The sequence below is a fragment of the Meles meles genome, chromosome 10 (assembly GCF_922984935.1).
Source record: "Meles meles chromosome 10, mMelMel3.1 paternal haplotype, whole genome shotgun sequence".
Classification (NCBI taxonomy): Eukaryota; Metazoa; Chordata; class Mammalia; order Carnivora; family Mustelidae; genus Meles; species Meles meles.
Window position 1 is genome coordinate 93,651,698 of NC_060075.1, and position 17,732 is coordinate 93,669,429.

At 39.5% G+C, this 17,732-nt stretch overlaps 1 gene segment (V, D, J or C); it reads right to left on the reverse strand.

Annotated features, from left to right (window-relative positions):
- Nucleotides 1–1,020: 1,020 nt before the first annotated feature.
- Nucleotides 1,021–17,732, reverse strand: part of LOC123951552 — a 38,105-nt gene continuing 21,393 nt past the window's right edge. Inside the window, 3 exon segments of the C gene segment in view lie at nucleotides 1,021–1,617; nucleotides 3,416–3,463; nucleotides 11,655–11,780. Coding sequence covers nucleotides 1,478–1,617; nucleotides 3,416–3,463; nucleotides 11,655–11,780 — 314 coding nt within the window.

Sequence of the window (17,732 nt, forward strand, 5' to 3'; positions counted from 1 at the left end):
TTCCACGTGCGGAAATAGTTCCACATGTCTGAGTAAGGGTCCAGACATTTGTCCTAAGAGGTCTGAAGAAATTTTTAACAAGAAGTAGATCAATATTAAATCTCCTCTTTCTTCTATCTTGTGGGTTTTATGTTGTTTCCACATGGGAACCTCAAATTGGTATCCAAAAGCTCCTGTTTACAAGAACTGAACCTGATTGTAACTAAAGAAAAAATCCTTCCCAATTTTAAATGACATATGGTTCAAATTCTAATATGCTGAAGTTACTAAGTTAAATGAATTTGATAACAAAAATAGAAAAATAAACAATCACTGAATATTTTGTTTTACATCCATGTGTGTAGAAATATACACACATATTAATGAGTACCCTAATTGTTAGTGTGCGTGTATGTGTACATGTGTGTTCCTCCTATTTCTAACGTAGAGCTGCCAGCAGTAGAGGCTAATGTTGTTGAGCACTCACAGGTACCCAGGAAAGTTAACTCATTTTATCCACACAACTCCAAGAGAGGGATCACTTCAACTCCATTTGACACATGAAAACATTATGTCACAGAGAATTCAAATAGCTATAGAACCAAGATTTATGCCAAAGCATATGGAATTCAGAAGTCAAGCATTTAAGCCCTCCCCATTTTACCTTTTCAGTGTTAGTGCAGATCTCTTGGGGTTCTTGTGACATCAGGAAATTTAGTGCCTGTGACACACTGGGACAGGTCTGAGCGCAGCCAGCAGTCATGTGACATGTTATAATGTCACCACCAGAGTATATTAAACCAAATGAGTCTGATTCTGCTAAACTTTGAAGGAGAAATAACCTGGAAACCTTCACTGTCTGTGGCTCACCTAGGATCAGTGCCCCCAAGGAAAGCATGATAAGGACCATCTCAGAGAAAGAACTAGAAATGTGGAACTGACCATTATTACAAGTGATGCTGAATTGGAAGACTCAGTTGTCAGGCTGTCCTTTACTTTGGACTCTCAGTTAGCACCAAATAAATTACACAGAGGCCAAAGAAGACTTTTGATTGCTTTTATTGTGCCTATTATGAAAAACACACAAATGTCAGGTAACAAGCATGATGGCTTCCAGGTGCATAAAATAAAGACTTCAAGGCCAGTGTCTGGTTAAAGAGTTCAAGAATGCAGTTGTAAGGTGTATGCTGGCTGTACCCAGAGGCATGGGAACTGGGTGGTTGGGGAGCTGGTGGACACCGATGAGGGGGTGGTGGAGAAGACTCTGTGGATACCCCCTGGCCCCACCCCTGAGTCATGGCAAGATTAGTTCTAGCTGCAGAGTGAAAGCTTCTGTTTGCCTAGGGGTTTGTAAGCCTGCTCTCAGATAATGACACAAGAAAAAGACACATGTGATGTGAAAGAACCCAATCTCAGAAAGAAGTCTCCCTAGATCCTCAGCAGATACTTTTAGGGACACTAGCCAATGGCAAGAAGTGACACCTTGTGCCACCATGTGTTAGGAACTCTTCCCATTGCCACTGAGTGCTGGTCTCCCAAGCAGACAGATGACGATGATGACGGAGTAGATCAGGCTCTTCAGGAGGAGGAGGTAGGTATAGTAGGCAGATGTGTTCATGAGCTGCAGCTGCAGGGTTTCTAAAAGAAGCATTTCATTAATTTCCCATGTTGTTTTGAAAGGCTAGGACTTATTAATGGGCGAAGGGTAACGTATACACTCTGATGACTTAGGTTGAAGTGACACACTCACACCAGCACAACTGGAGAATAAACACCTACATCATCACCATCTCTACCACTACCGTCCCCAAGACAACTCAGAACAGAGTTTGCTGGTCAAGTCACTCAAACACCTGTGAATTTCACCTAGAACTTTCCGAAGTAATAAAAAGTAAGTTTATGTTTATAATGAATAAATCCAATGGGAAAAGGGCATTGGTGATAAATAGCTTTTAGCATTCATTCTTCCCTACCATGTTTCTAAGAAGAATAGGAGGCAATATAAGTTCTGTAGAAATTTCATTGATAGCAATTAGTTTAAAACAGATACAATATCTGGACTTTGTAACACATCAGAATTGTGTCTAGATCTTATAAATCTGACTCATAAAAAAAAAAGAGTAAGAGGCAATATCCATTAAGTACAAACTAGCTGTTACTTATTTTGGCAACTTTGTATGCAAAGCTTAAATCTTATTTAATTTTTCAATAACCTATGAGATTATTATTATTTTCACTCCCATTTTTACAAATAAACCGAGGACAGAGAGAGAAGGGCTGATTTCATGCAACTAGTAAGTGCCAGAAGCCAGATTTCAATCCTAGCCATACATCATTTAAGAACACTTTCTCAGCTGCTCTACAAAATTCTGCATATTCACATGCAAAAAATAACAAAGACATTAAAATGATTAAGCAAAACTATAAATTAAGATGATGATAATGAAGAAGGTGATGGTGATGTTTAGAGCCCACAAGTCCCTTGATATTGGACACTGAGGTTGGATCAGCAGGGCTAGAACCAATGCTCTTCATCATTACCTTTGTTCGTATGTGGGGAGACAACGCCAGGAGCTAGTACTTACAATGTAGCAGCTAAGTGAGATCCCTATGCTAGACCTTTCACATATGTCACGTTATATCTTCCATGACTGAGTTAGATGTTATTTGTGTCATTTTAGGTGTGCTCAGAAAATGTAAATAGCTTAGCCGTAGACATGGAACTGATAATTAAAAGACTGGAGTTTACGTTCACTCTGTGGCACCAGAAACCCTGCACTCACACCCCTCCCCATGTGTACACCAGTCTCAGGGTCTCGGCATTGGAGATTAGAGCAAGAATAAAAACTAAGATAGTATTTGAACTCTTAATTCAGATGGTCTGGGATGAAGCCCTAGATTTTGGTGTGTGGTATGGAGACAAATAAATTTAGCTCATTGCCCTCCTGTGTAAAATGGGAATAAAATCCTTCACAGTGAGTATTAGGAGAATTAAACAAAATGCACTCACAGTGCAGCACACCTTCTGTACGAGAATCTCTCAGGGTCAGTTCATGTTATTAACTACCAGCAAGAACAATTTTTTTTTTTTTAAATCTAGAAGCAATCTGAAAAAAAAAATCTAGAAGCAATCAATATCCTGTTTTCCTCAGTCAGTAGTAACAAAGCTCACAGAAGTGAATGAATTCCATTGTTGAAAGAATTGAGAGCACATCCCTGCACCCCTAATTTATAGTCCTCTCACACGAAACCAGCATTTACTGTGTGATGATGATTCCTGAGAGATGATGGATTGTTTTAAAACATCACTCAGTTTATTGTTCAAGATCCAGCCATCCTGAGGTTTTCCCAGAAGCCAGGGAAGTTCAATGGTTATGTTGATGAGGAGGAAAAAAATGCTACCGCAGAATAAAGGCAAACATAGACAAAATCTTACCATTTTCATCATTCAGAGAAGATTTTGTGGAGTTAATAGCAGCAAGCTCTGAAAGAAATGAATGCAAGTATTATTCAATTGTTCAAATCCATTATTTGATGTGTGTCTGTGTTATGGATAGATAGATGATAGATAATTAGATGATAGATAGTTCGATAGGTAGATATAACAATTAGTAAGCAGAGAGGAGAGCCTTTACAAATATGAGCCCCACAATTCCAGAATTGATTGTTCTGAGTCTGTGTAATTCAATAAATCAATTCAAAATTGTATTTCTGCACATGTTGAACTTCATGAATTATGCATTTTTTTCTTTTTTTCCTCCCACAGCTGGAGGGTAAATGCCTAAGACTATCTTGTTTTCCTTCTCTGCTCATAGCTCCTAGCACGGTGCCTACTGCAAAGTAGGTGTCCTATACAAACTTGTTGAATGGAAAAATAACCAGAAACTGGCTGCTATACAGTCCTCAGCACCCACTGCTGACGTGAAGTGCTGTTACCAAGATGAATCCATCCAACCCTAGAATCACAGCAGAACCTTACATGTTGGAAGGAGTCTGGTTTAGGTCAATTTCCCATCTAAGCAAAAGAAAGCAGTCCTACCTTTCAAATCACACAAGCTTCAGAATCCCCAGATACCGCACATGATTTTCTGGAGTGGTGGTATTTGCAGACATGACAACAATATGAATGAAAGCTAGTACCTATTAAATGATGATTACTGTGCCAGACACTGTGTTAAAGGTTCACATGTATTATGTCATCTGATCCCCCAGTTACACTGATATAAGGTGAAATTGGAGGCCTCCGTCTTACCCAGAAGGAAATAAGATTTAAATAGTCTTTGTACCTTGCAAAATCATACCAGTGATTGTTAGAGCCAGCCCACAAAGGATGATGGTGGGCATTTAGATGAGTGAAAGCATGTGAAAAGCACCTTGTAAAACACCCCATAGAAATCAAACATAAGGGGCGCCTGGGTGGCTCAGTGGGTTAAAACCTCTGCCTTTGGCTCAGATCATGATCCCAGGGTCCTGGGATCTAGCCCCGCATCAGGCTCTCTGCTCAGCGGGGAACCTGCTTCCCTTCCTCTCTCTCTGCCTGCCTCTCTGCCTACTTGTGATCTCTGTCTGTCAAATAAATAAATAAAAATAAATTAAAAAAAAGAAATTGAACATAATTCCCCATTGTTCACTGTCAAACACCATCTCTTTCATCTTAGCAAATGACCTTTCCACTATAGATGCTCATTTTAAAAAAAAATTATTTATTTATTTGAGAGGGAAAGAGCATGAGCAGGGGAAAGAGACAAAGGTAGAGGGAGAAGCAGACTCCCCACTAAACAGAGAGCCCAGGGGCACCTGGGTGACTTAATCATTTCAGTGGCTTTCTTTGGCTCAGATCATGATACTAGGTCCTGGGATCTAGCCACCATTCAGGTTCCTTGCTCAGTGGGGATCCTGTTTCTTCCTCTCCCTCTGTTTACCTGTAGCTCCCCCTCCTTATGCCCCCTTTCCTCATTCTCTCTCTCTTTGTGTGTCAAATAAATAAATAATTAAAAATATAAAAAAATAAACAGGTAGCCAAAGGCAGAGCTCAATCCCATGACCCTGGCTGGGATCAAGACCTGAGCCAAAGGCCCGTGCTTAACTGACTGAGCCACCTGTTCACCCCTGAATGTGAACTTGTTTGCAGGGATAGAATGAAGACCAAGTCACATTTAGAGCCCTCTGAACACACACAAAAATGGAGTTGTATTTACCTATAGTGTAGAAAACAAAACAAAACACAAAAGCACCCAACATACATACAAAGACAAAAATCAGTAAAATGATCTTTGACCACAGGATGCAGGAAGAGAGAGTTGCAAGGCTCTTTTGTTTTATCCCTTTTCTTTTCTATTTATCTTTGTCCACAGAGACATGGTTATGGTGTGCAATTTTATGTACTCCACACAATCTTATTTTCTTGTGCTCTTGAAGAAATCTTTTTGAGATATAATATTTGAGTAAATCCTAGGAAAGAAAATGTTACTATAATTATGTTAATTATAATTGTAATTACTATAATTGTTAGATGATTATATTGTAGATAATTACTATATACAATATACAGTATATAAAATACTATATACAACTATAGATAATTACAACAATTGTTAGATGTTAGATGTTAAAATATCCTCAAGAGCTAACTTTACAGTGCCTTAAAGATTTTTTTCCATGCAGTGACTTTATTGATCATATTTATATCTGAAATTAATATAACACTGTATGTTTACTAACTGACAGTAAAATAAAACTTTAGAAAATATAAATAAAAATCTCATCATCATGTATTGTTTGACATAAGACAGTAAAATAACAATTTTCATATAAAATCTGTATGTGTGTTCTGGTTGCTCTTTCTCAAGGCTGCTCAAAAATGAGGACAAGATGAATTATATCTCTTTTGAGAATCATTTCATCATTCTGTGCTTTCATGTATCTATACACATATATTCAAGTTTTTATCAAAAACAAAAACGGATGCCTGGGTGGCTCAGTCAGTTGGGCATCTGCCTTTGGCTCAGGTCATGATACCTGGATCCTGGGATATAGCAACACACCAGGCTCCCTGCTCAGCAGGGAATCTGCTTCTCTCTCTCTCTTTCCCTCTCTCTCTCTTTCTCTCTCTCTCTCTCATATAAATAAATAAAACAGTAAAAATAAAAAAGAAAATTCCATAAACCAGTATTAGAAATCTGCTATAGAATTGCATTAACAGAAATGCCTTAATAACTTTGTTGGTATGAGAAGAACATGGAGACATTCTTTTCAGAAATGCTAAGTAAAACACATCATATACACAGGAACTTCTCCCTTACCAAAATTCTCACCATAAAACTTACTATACTTTCTACTTTTTTCTGCAAACTAGAGAAAGCAAAACCTAACAGGATACTTCAGCCAAAGGGTTACATTAAATTTATGCCTTGCTCGTTTGCTTCCTTTCTGTTAGCTGTAGAAATAGAAAACTTAGGTCTGACTTATAATCTTACTTAAGTTAGTTTTAGGAAAATATATAAATAAACACAATGAATATAGGAATAAACTCATCCATGTTGTGTTTTCAACAAGCATTTTCACTGGCATAATTTCATTTGATCTTCATCATAGGTCAGGTAAAAGTAAATGCTTAACAGGAATTTGGTCATTGGGCAAACTAGGAATCTGGGTAATAACAAAAATTCAAAACTGAGTAATTTTAAAGATTTAATTGGCTGTATTTATAAAACTATTCATGAGTCAGGCATCGTCCTATCTAGGATGTAGAGAGGAGCTTCAAAGGCCAATAGGAAAGAGGTTATTCAAGATAGGGAGTGAAAAAGAAATTATCAGCAAGGAAACGATTGGCTTACGCAAGGTCATCCTCCTTTGGGGAATGGAGGGGGAAAATCTGTCAACTTCCTAGTGTGGACCAGGAAGTTCCCATGTCCACTCACTAAAGGTTGCATTTCTGGGTGTTGACTCTGCAGCTGGGTAGGTATGAAGACTTTAATGACTTGTGGCCTTAAGCTAACTGAGTACATTTTGAGCCTGTGGTTTTCCTTTTTAACAACTCTGCCTTTTGATCAGACTCTCAGCTGAACTGAGAGATGGGTTCTAAACTGAAGGCATTAACACCACTCTCAGCAACTGCTCTGACATTCTCACAGTCATTCTTGTTCCTCTGGATGATATTAACAGGTCTTAACCTTTTTACTTAACCCTTGTGATAGTCACAGGTTTCAACTTCAGCTTTACAATTTTTGAGTTACAAAACATTCTTTGTAATGTTGCCATCTTAGATGATTTGCTTGGAGATTACTGACTTTGAATTTGCATGGAAAGCTTTTGAGAGGACATAAGACACTAGGCAGATTATTATGATGCCTCTAAACAGGATAATTCCTCATGTTTGTCCTAGTCCCAAAGACTCGAAGCAATTAAATCAAATAAGTAAGTAAGACCCTATTAAAGAGTAACTCTGTTAAGCCACATGGCTTGCACCATGATCTGAAGTTATTGGGTTTTAGTTTACCCAATGGTGTTCAACTTGGTACATGGTGTTGCCTACAGCAAATATCCAGTCTTGCTCAGCTGAGTCATAATCAAGGGTTATTTTACTTTCAAGAACTGCTTTGGTCAGTGTCAAAGAGTAATGTTTGTTTGTTTGTTTGTTTGCTTTTTGCTTTTTGGGGGGAGGCTACACTTTGGTTTAGGAGTGCTTCTGCAACAACTTCAAGAATGAAGGGAAAGGTCTTGATTGTACTTCTTTATAATTATCCCTCCCCGAGGAAGTAGGGCCAGCCACAGGAGTGAATCCTGGTGGCTACTTGGTAATTCCTAACTAACTCCCAATATAACTTTATGGTAATCAACCAATGAGATGTCTTATTGACCTTGAGAGAAATTGGGACCAGGGTTATATTTTCTGGAGGTAGCTCTGATTCCAGAGATTAGGCCTCTTGGCATTGACCTGGGAGATACAGGCCATTGACAGAGTAAAGGAAAAGAAAAGAGGGAGAAAGGATTTCATATTTAAAGTATGAAGCTTTGAACCCCTGTCCAGATGAAAGCAGTCTCTTTGGATGTCAGCTACTTCTCTTTCGGTCAATTTGATTCAGAAACTCCAGTGTCTGGGCAGGACTAGGTGTCAGGTGGAGACTTCCATAGCTGTGGAATGTGTACAAGGTAAAACTATTAGTTTTACAGCAGGAACACTTGGTAATGTCCCTCTTCTACAGGAAATGTCCTGGGCTATCTTCCTCTGATGTTGTGTCTTACATACCTAATCACCAGGCTTCATCCTGTGACTGAGAGGACCCTTTAATTGTGCTTTAAGAAGGTGTCTGTAACCTGATGATGACAGGCTTGATCATCAGACACTGAGGACTCACATCTTAAGGACGAGCAGAATTTTGTACACTGAGACAATTCCAGGAAGTTTGCAAGGTTTTCCTAATGGCTCCTTGCTTTTCCCTGTGAATTATGTGCCCTAGTCACTGGAGCTCACAGAAGGTGTCCCCCAAAGTGGAAACCCTTTTTTAACAATGTCATTGCCACAATGAGGACATCAGCCTCTTGGCAGGAAAGGCTTAATCCCAGCCAGAAAATATACAAACAATGACAAGGGCATATTGACAACATGTACCAACTGGCATTGGAATGACGTCCAGCTGCAGAGGGAGCAGGTATGGAGCTTCCAGAAAGTAAGCAGTTGTTCCAGATTTATGGACCTGACAAGTTAGACGATGGTAACTGTTTTGTACTTTTGAGGTCTCCAACCTGGTGGTTACCAAGCCAATTCTTTAAAACACAAAAGGAGAAGAGAGAAGAACCACATGGTCCTCTCAATTGATGCAGAAAAATCATTTGACAAAATCCAGCATCCGTTCCTGATGAAAACGCTTCAAAGTATAGGGATAGAGGGAATATTCCTGAACTTCATAAAATCTATCTATGAAAGACCCACAGCAAATATCATCTTCAATGGGAAAAAGCTTGCAGCCTTCCCGTTGAGATCAGGAACACGACAAGGATGCCCACTCTCACCACTCATGTTCAACATAGTATTAGAAGTTCTAGCAACGGCAATCAGACAACAAAGAGAAATAAAAGGTATCCAAATTGGCAAGGAAGAAGTCAAACTCTCTCTCTTCGCAGATGACATGATTCTTTATATGGAAAACCCCAAAGACTCCACCCCCAAACTACTAGAACTCATACAGCAATTCAGTAACATGGCAGGATACAAAGTCAATGTACAGAAATCAGTGGCTTTCTTATACACCAACAATGAAAATACAGAAAGGGAAATTAGAGAATCGATTCCATTTACTATAGCACCAAGAACCATAAGATACCTGGGCATAACCCTAACCAAAGAAGTAAAGGACCTGTACTCCAGGAACTACAGAACAATCATGAAAGAAATTGAAGAAGACACAAAACGATGGAAGACTGTTCCATGCTCTTGGATTGGAAGAATAAACATTCTTAAAATGTCTATACTGCCTAGAGCAATCTATACTTTTAATACCATTCCGATCAAAATTCCACCGATATTTTTCAAAGAGCTGGAGAAAATAATCCTAAAATTTGTATGGAGCCAGAAGAGACCCCGAATTGCTAAGGAAATGTTGAAAAACAAAAACAAAACTGGCGGCATCACGTTACCCGATTTCAAGCTTTACTACGAAGCTGTGATCACCAAGACAGCATGGTACTGGCATAAAAACAGACACATAGACCAGTGGAACAGAGTGGAGAGCCCAGATATGGACCCTCAACTCTATGGTGAAATAATCTTCGACAAAACAGGAAAAAATATTCAATGGAAAAAAGACAGTCTCTTCAATAAATGGTGCTGGGAAAACTGGACAGCGATATGTAGAAGAATGAAACTCGACCATTCTCTTACACCGTACACAAAGATAAACTCGAAATGGATAAAAGACCTCAACGTGAGACAGGAATCTATCAGAATCCTAGAGGAGAACATAGGCAGTAACCTCTTCGATATCAGCCACAGCAACTTCTTTCAAGATATGTCTCCAAAGGCCAAGGAATCAAAAGCAAAAATGAACTTTTGGGACTTCATCAAGATCAAAAGCTTCTGCACAGCAAAGGAAACAGTCAACAAAACAAAGAGGCAACCCACGGAATGGGAGAAGATATTTGCAAATGACAGTACAGACAAAAGGTTGATATCCAGGATCTATAAAGAACTTCTCAAACTCAACACACACAAAACAGATAATCATATCAAAAAATGGGCAGAAGATATGAACAGACACTTCTCCAATGAAGACAAGAAATGGCTATCAGACACATGAAAAAATGTTCATTATCACTAGCCATCAGGGAGATTCAAATTAAAACAACATTGAGATACCACCTAACACCAGTTAGAATGGCCAAAATTAGCAAGACAGGAAACAACGTGTGTTGGAGAGGATGTGGAGAAAGGGGAACCCTCTTACACTGTTGGTGGGAATGCAAGTTAGTGCAGCCACTTTGGAGAACAGTGTGGAGATTCCTGAAGAAATTAAAAATAGAGCTTCCCTATGACCCTGCAATTGCACTGCTAGGTATTTACCCCAAAGATACAGATGTAGTGAAAAGAAGGGCCATTTGTACCCCAATGTTTATTACAGCAATGGCTACGGTCTCCAAACTGTGGAAAGAACCAAGATGCCCTTCAACGGATGAATGGATAAGGAAGATGTGGTCCATATACACAATGGAGTATTATGCCTCCATCAGAAAGGACGAATACCCAACTTTTGTAGCAACATGGACGGGACTGGAAGAGATTATGCTGAGCAAAATAAGTCAAGCAGAGAGAGTCAAGTATCATATGGTCTCACTTATTTGTGGAGCATAACAAATAACATGGAGGACATGGGGAGATGGAGAGGCGAGGGAGTTGAGGGAAACTGGAAGGGGAGATGAACCATGAGAGACTATGGACTCTGAAAAACAACCAGAGGGTTATGAAGGGGCGGCAGGGGGGTGGGAGGTTGAGGAACCAGGTGGTGGGTAATAGGGAGGCACGTACTGCATGGAGCACTGGGTGTGATGCCAAAACAATGAACACTGTTATGCTGTAAATAAACAAATAAAAATAAATATAAAAAAAAGAATAAAAACATTTTGCAGGTAGAGACCAAAAAAAAAAAAAAAAAAAACCACAAAAGGACTTTTAGATTTGCAATTTGGGCTCACCTGGGCGGCCCAGTCCATTAACGATCTCTATTCAGCTAATGTCCTGATCCTAGGGTACTGGGATCAAGCCCCATTTGAGGCTCCGTGTTCAGTGGGAAGTCTGCTTTTCCCTCTCCCTCTGCCCCACAACTCATGGTCTACACTAAAGACTAAAAATGATGCACACATTAGTGTATGGCCAGTAAGAGATGTTACTGAGCTCTGGCCAAAGAAGACTCTCATGCAACACCAATTCTCCCAGACACTTCCTGAGGGTTCCACATGAGGAACTCGGTCTGAAAATTTAGGGACTTGGTTGTGAGCCAGTTCAGTTGGCTTCTGGGCAAATATACTAGCTCAACAGAGCTGAAAAAAAAAAAAACCATGCTACCTCAACTTATCACTAGAATAACACTCTGCCAGCCCAAGCTGGCCTGCCTTGTAAAGCAAAATCAATTACAATAGGAGTTTGAACAAAAAGAGAATAGAGCATAGAGCCAAGAACTCACCCACAGCCATTCGACCAGGTGAGAAAGATCGTGAATTCAAAGGACTCACGGTCACCAGCTCTGTCTTTTGCTTTGTTTCTGAATATCCCTGGGAGTCCATTTCAGATTCTGTCATAGCCATCAAACCTGTTAGAAAACAAAAATTGGAACTAAGTAAATGTTAAAGATCTAATAGCATTATTAATCAGTCTATTAATGAATCACTCAGCATCCCACCTAGGAAGTAGAGGGGAATTCAAATGGATTAGAGGAAAGGAAACCTTTTTAACAATAGAGAGGAAGCAGAAAAATAAAATTCTTAGCAAAGAATCCATTCACCTTCTCCAAGGGAAAGAGGGATCCATCGGGAATCTTAATGGAGCTGATCAGGAAATTCCCATGTTGACTGGGTAAATGTTACTCTTCTGGAGGGTTGAAATTGTACTTGGGTTAGGTATTAAGTCTTTGTTTAGTGACTTGGAGCCTTAAACTGAGTGTTACCATTTTAGGCATGGGGGTTCTTTTTTTTCCCCCCAACATTCCAAGAAGACAAAGATTTACTTCAGAAATTTAAACTTGTATATAGAAAGCTCTTCACAGTTCTTGTTATGTGTTTCTCATTGCTTAAACATTGCTTGTGAATCACAGTGAAAAGTATAAACTGGCTACTTCTTAAGAGCCTTCTGTAGCCTTGGTCTGTGTTGTTTATTCCAGGACATGATTGAATCTACTGAGTTACTGGATCACCGTGGGCTAGGGTACTTTCAGTTGACTGCCCACAAGGTCTAAACTGATCTCTACACCAATGGGGCTCCATTGGGACATGATGCCTATATCATACCTGAATCATAAGGGACCCTGAGTGATTAGGAAAAGTCTATTTGCATTACGGTAATGATCCTCATTGGGATAGTAGTTAATCCTGCACCCCTTCCAGCCTGGCATTCACTAGGAATGCAATAATTGTTGCCGAACAGCTTTACTAATGGAAAGAAATATATTCATTTTATACAATGAAATAAACTTTATGCATGTGAGCCTCACCCAATCTTTACTTATGACACTTCACCTTTTTCTGGTATATAAAATTCAAATCTGAAAAACACAAGATCACACTAAACCTCAATAGCCAAATTACTATTTCAGGTTGAGCTGTGATTCGGTTCCATCAAATGAACAGCATTTTGTGCCCTGTAACTCATTGTTAATGGGTCATACTTTGAGTAGATCAACATTAAAGTGAAAAGGACTGTGATGCTGAGAAGAATATTCTTGAAAGATATATAATTGTTCTTCTTTCCTGATCAAGTAAAATCATGAACAGTGGACCTTCTGTACATTTCATTTAAAAAGCGGCAGGGCACTCTGGCAAGATGGCAGAGAAGTAAGAGACCCTGTTTCAACCAGTCCCCTAAAGTGAGCTAAATATCTACTAGAACACTCTGAACTCCCATGAAATCGGCCTGAGATGTAAGATTATACACGTCTGGATTTCTACGGGGGCAGAAGATCATCAGTGGAGGGGTAAAGCAGAGTGGGAGTGTTCGGATTGTTAGCAGAGGATAAACAGAAGGGAGGGAGCCACTAGAAGCGACACATTGGGAAGTAAACAACAATATGAAAGTGTCCTGTGCTCACAGACCAGCATTAACGTGGAGTCTGGTTAAAACTGCACGAGAAAACAAAGGGTCTTGAGAGCAAATGGTAGAATTGGGTGGCCACAGGAACGGACTTAAGCCCATGGTTTAAGGGGGGGGTCACAGTTTGTTCCCACCAAAGCCTGAGAGAGCCCAACAGGGGCTCCTGCCCGTGGTCCCTGAGCCCGCAGCTTTCCAATGCTTGCACCACCACTGGGGCTGGGCACACCCCTGCCCATAACTGAGAGAACCTGGTATAAGCTCCTGCCTGAGGTCCCTGGGCCCACAGCCTTCCATGACCTGCACTGCCACTGGGTCTGAGTGCACCCAGGATGGACGTGGACTCTAGGCAGTCGGCAACAGCAGCCACCAGAATCAGACTCACCTGGACCAATATTGCTCACAGTTTTAGGGCACGGGGGTGCAGAGACAAGTGTGGGCCTCAGGATGACCACTGAGGTGGTGGGTGGGACCAGGCAATGCCTGTGGCAGTTTGCACTGTTCAATGGAGTTTGCAGAGGGGGAGTCTGTGTATTCTGAACAATCCAGAGGGGAGTAGACTGAGGCTTCTTTCTGAGGTGGAGATCTGGGTGTGGACAGTTTACTTTGCATGAACCCTCCAAAAAGCCACAAAAAGCTGTGAAAGAACAAAAGCTTCCAGAGAAACAAAGCCTGAAAAGCCAGTTTCCACAGAACCCAGCCCCTTGATAGGTGGCAGGGCAATTCAGCCCAGGCAAGACTGACTGAAAAACAGTGCACAGGCCCTGCCCCCAGAAGACAAATCGAAAGAACAAGACGACAATAACCACAGGATCTCGATAAAAGTGAAAAAACCCCAACAATAAGGGGAAAACAATATATTAAGCCCCCATTATTGCCCCCAAATATGAATATTTCATAAACACATTTTTTAAAAATTTGTTCTCATTCTTATTCTGTTATTTTTTTAAATAGCTTATCACTACAACTAGATGTTTAATACACCACATTACATAATAATTTTTAACTTGAACTTTTTTCATACTTATACCTGTGGTTTTTTTAATATAGATAGATAGATAGATAGATAGATAGATAGATGATAGATAGATAGATAGATAGATATGAGCTTCAAGGTAGTCTTTTTTTTTCCCCCTATTCAATACTACCCCTATATAAACCAGTTTTAATTTCCCTGAAACATAACAGGATACACTCAGGGTGAACTGAAATAACCTTCCTCGTCCACATCAAGGGTTTATTAACACCTTCCCATCTTATTCTGTCAGTGTTTATGTGTATTTTTTTCTGTTTATGTACTATATAAATCTTATTCTTGGAGCTCATTTTGGCTGTTTTTTCTTTTCTTTTTCTTTTCTGTTCTTTTTCTTGGTCTCCTTGTTGGTATTTTTCTTTATGTACCTTATAAATCTTACTTCTGGGGCTCATTTTGGCTGTTTTTTTTTTTCTCCATTACTCTCTCTTTTTTCTTTCTTCTTTCTTTTTGGTGGGGATTTCTGATTGCTCCAAAACTGTGCAAGGTGCACCTTGACTGGATCATGCTTGATATATCCAGTATAAAACCTCTTAAGCATCTCTTACCAAAATGATTAGGAAGAGGAACACCCAAGAGAGGAGAAATTCAGAGACTGTGACCTCTGCCACAGAACTATTGGATATGGACATAAACAATATGTTGGAAATAGAATTCAAGGTAACAATTATCCAGACAATGACTATGATGGAGAAGACCATTAGTGGCAAAATAGAAACTCTAAGGACAGAAATAAGAGTTGATCCAGCAGAACTTAAAAACGCTATCAATGAGATCCAATCTAATCTCAATACTCTAACATCTGGGGTAAATGTGGCAGAAGATCGAATGAATGATCTAGAAGAAAAGCTGAGAGAAAAGAAGTATCAGGAGAAGACCTAGAATAAACAGCTTAAAAACCGTGAAAACAGAATTAGGAAAATAAATGATGCCTTGAAACATTCCAATGTCAGAATTACTGGGATCCCTGAGGGGGTGGAGAGAGAGAGGATTAGAAGATATAGTTGAAAAAACACTGGATGAGAATTTACCTAATCTGGGGAATAGAACAAGTGTTCGTTTTCTAGAGGTAGAGAGGACACCCCAGAAAATCAATGAGTCTAGAACAATCTCCAGACATTTAATTGTGAAAATCACGAGTCATAAATTCAGAGAGGATGTGTTAAGGACAGTTAGGGTGAAGAGATTCCTTATGCACAGAGGAAGGACCATCAGAATAACATCAGACATTCTACAGAAACCTGGCAAGCTAAAAAGGGCTAGCAAGACATATTCAGGGCATTAAATGAGAAGAACATGAAGCCAAGAATACTTTATCCAGCAAGGCTGACAATCAGAATGGATGGAGAGATAAAGACCTTCCAAGACCAGCAAGATTTAAAAGAGTATGTGACAATAAAGCTGGAACTACAAGAAATATTAAGAAGGGTTCTATCAAAGAAGAAAGAACCCAAGAGTAACATAGAACAGAAATTTACAGAAACAATCTATAGAAACAAGGACTTCACAGGCAACACCATGACAATTAAAGCTTATCTTTTGATAATCACTCTCAATGTGAACGGCCTAAATGCACCCATAAAATGGCACAGGGTTGCAGACTGGATAAAACGACAGGACCCACCCATATGCTGTCTATAAGAGACATATTTGGAACCTAAAGATAAACCTAGACTTAAAGTGACCAGCCTCAAAAGAAAGCTGGGGTAGTGATTCTTATATCAAATAAATTAGTTTTTAAGCTAAAGACTGTATTCAGAGATACAAAAGGACACTACATCATTCTTTTTTTTCAAGACAGATTATTTATTTATTTATTTGACAGCACGAGAGAGAGATCATAAGTAGGCAGAGAGGCAGGCAGAGAGAAAGAGAGAGGGATGCAGGCTCCCTGCCAAGCAGAGTGCAGAGAGCCCGATGTGGGACTCGATCCCAGGACCCTGAGATCATGACCTGAGCCGAAGGCAGCAGCTTAACCCACTGAGCACCCAGGTGCCCGGACACTACATCATTCTTAAAGGGTCTGTCCACCAAGAATATCTAACAATTGTTAAGTATTTATGCCCCTAGCATTGGAGCAGTCAACTACATAAGCCAGCGGTTAATCAAAAGAAAGAGTCACATTGATATGAATACATTAATTTTAGGACATCTTAACACGGCACCCCCAGCAACAGAGAGATCATCTAAGCAGAAAATCATCAAAGAAACAAGATCTTTGAATGACACATTGGATCAGATGGACCTCATAGATATATAGAAAACATGCCACACTAAAACAACAGAATACTCATTCTTCTTGAGAGCACATGAAACTTTCTCCAGAATAGACCACATAATGGGTTGCAAATAAATCAGTGCTGAATCAATACCAGAAGACTAAGATTATTCTCTGCATGGTCTTAGACCACAATGTTTTGACATTGGAGCTCAACCACAAGAAAGAGTTTGGAAGGAATTCAAACACTTGGAAGTGGAAGACCATCCTGCTCAAAAATGTTTGAATCAACCAGGAAATCAAAAAAGAACTTAAACAACTCAAGGAAACCAAAGAAAATGAAGACTCATCAGTCCAAAACCTATAGGATATGGCAAAGGCAGTCCTAAGGGGAAAATATATAGTCATCCAAGCCTCAGTCAAAAAAATTTTAAAAATCCCAAATACACAAACTCTCCTTACACCTTAAATAATGGGAAATCAAAAACCAATTAAGCCAACCACACACACAAGAAGGAAAATAATTAAGGTTAGAGTAGAGATCAATGAGTTAGAATCTAGAGATACAGTAGAACACATCAACGAAATAGAAGCTGGTTCTTTGAAACAATTAATATGGCCGACCAACCACTGGCCAGACTAATCCAAAAGAAAAGAGGGAGGACCCAAATGATCAAAATTATAACTGAAATGGGAGTGATAATGACTAATACCTAGAAATAGAAACCATCATCAGAAATTGTTATCAACAACTATATGCCAGTAAGTTGAGCAACATAGAAGTGCTTGTATTCCTGGAGACCTATAAATTCCAAGACTGAAAGAGGAAGAAATTGACAACCTGGATACACCAATATCTAGTAACGAGATTGACGCAGTGATTAGAAACCTCGAAATAAAAAAGAGTCCAGACTTGACAGATTCCCTGGGGACATCTATCAAACATTTAAGGAAGAAATAATACCTATTCTCCTGACATTCTTTCAAGAAATAGAAACAGAATGAAAACTTCCAGACTCTTTCTATGAAGGCAGCATTACCCTAATCCCCAAACCAGGTAAAGCCCCCATCAAAAAGGAGAATTTTAGACCAATATCCCTGACGAATATAGATGCCAAGATTCTCAACAAGATCCTAGCAAAGAGGACCGAACAGTACATGAAAGAGATTATCCACCATGACCAGGTGGGATTTATCCATGGGGTGAAAGG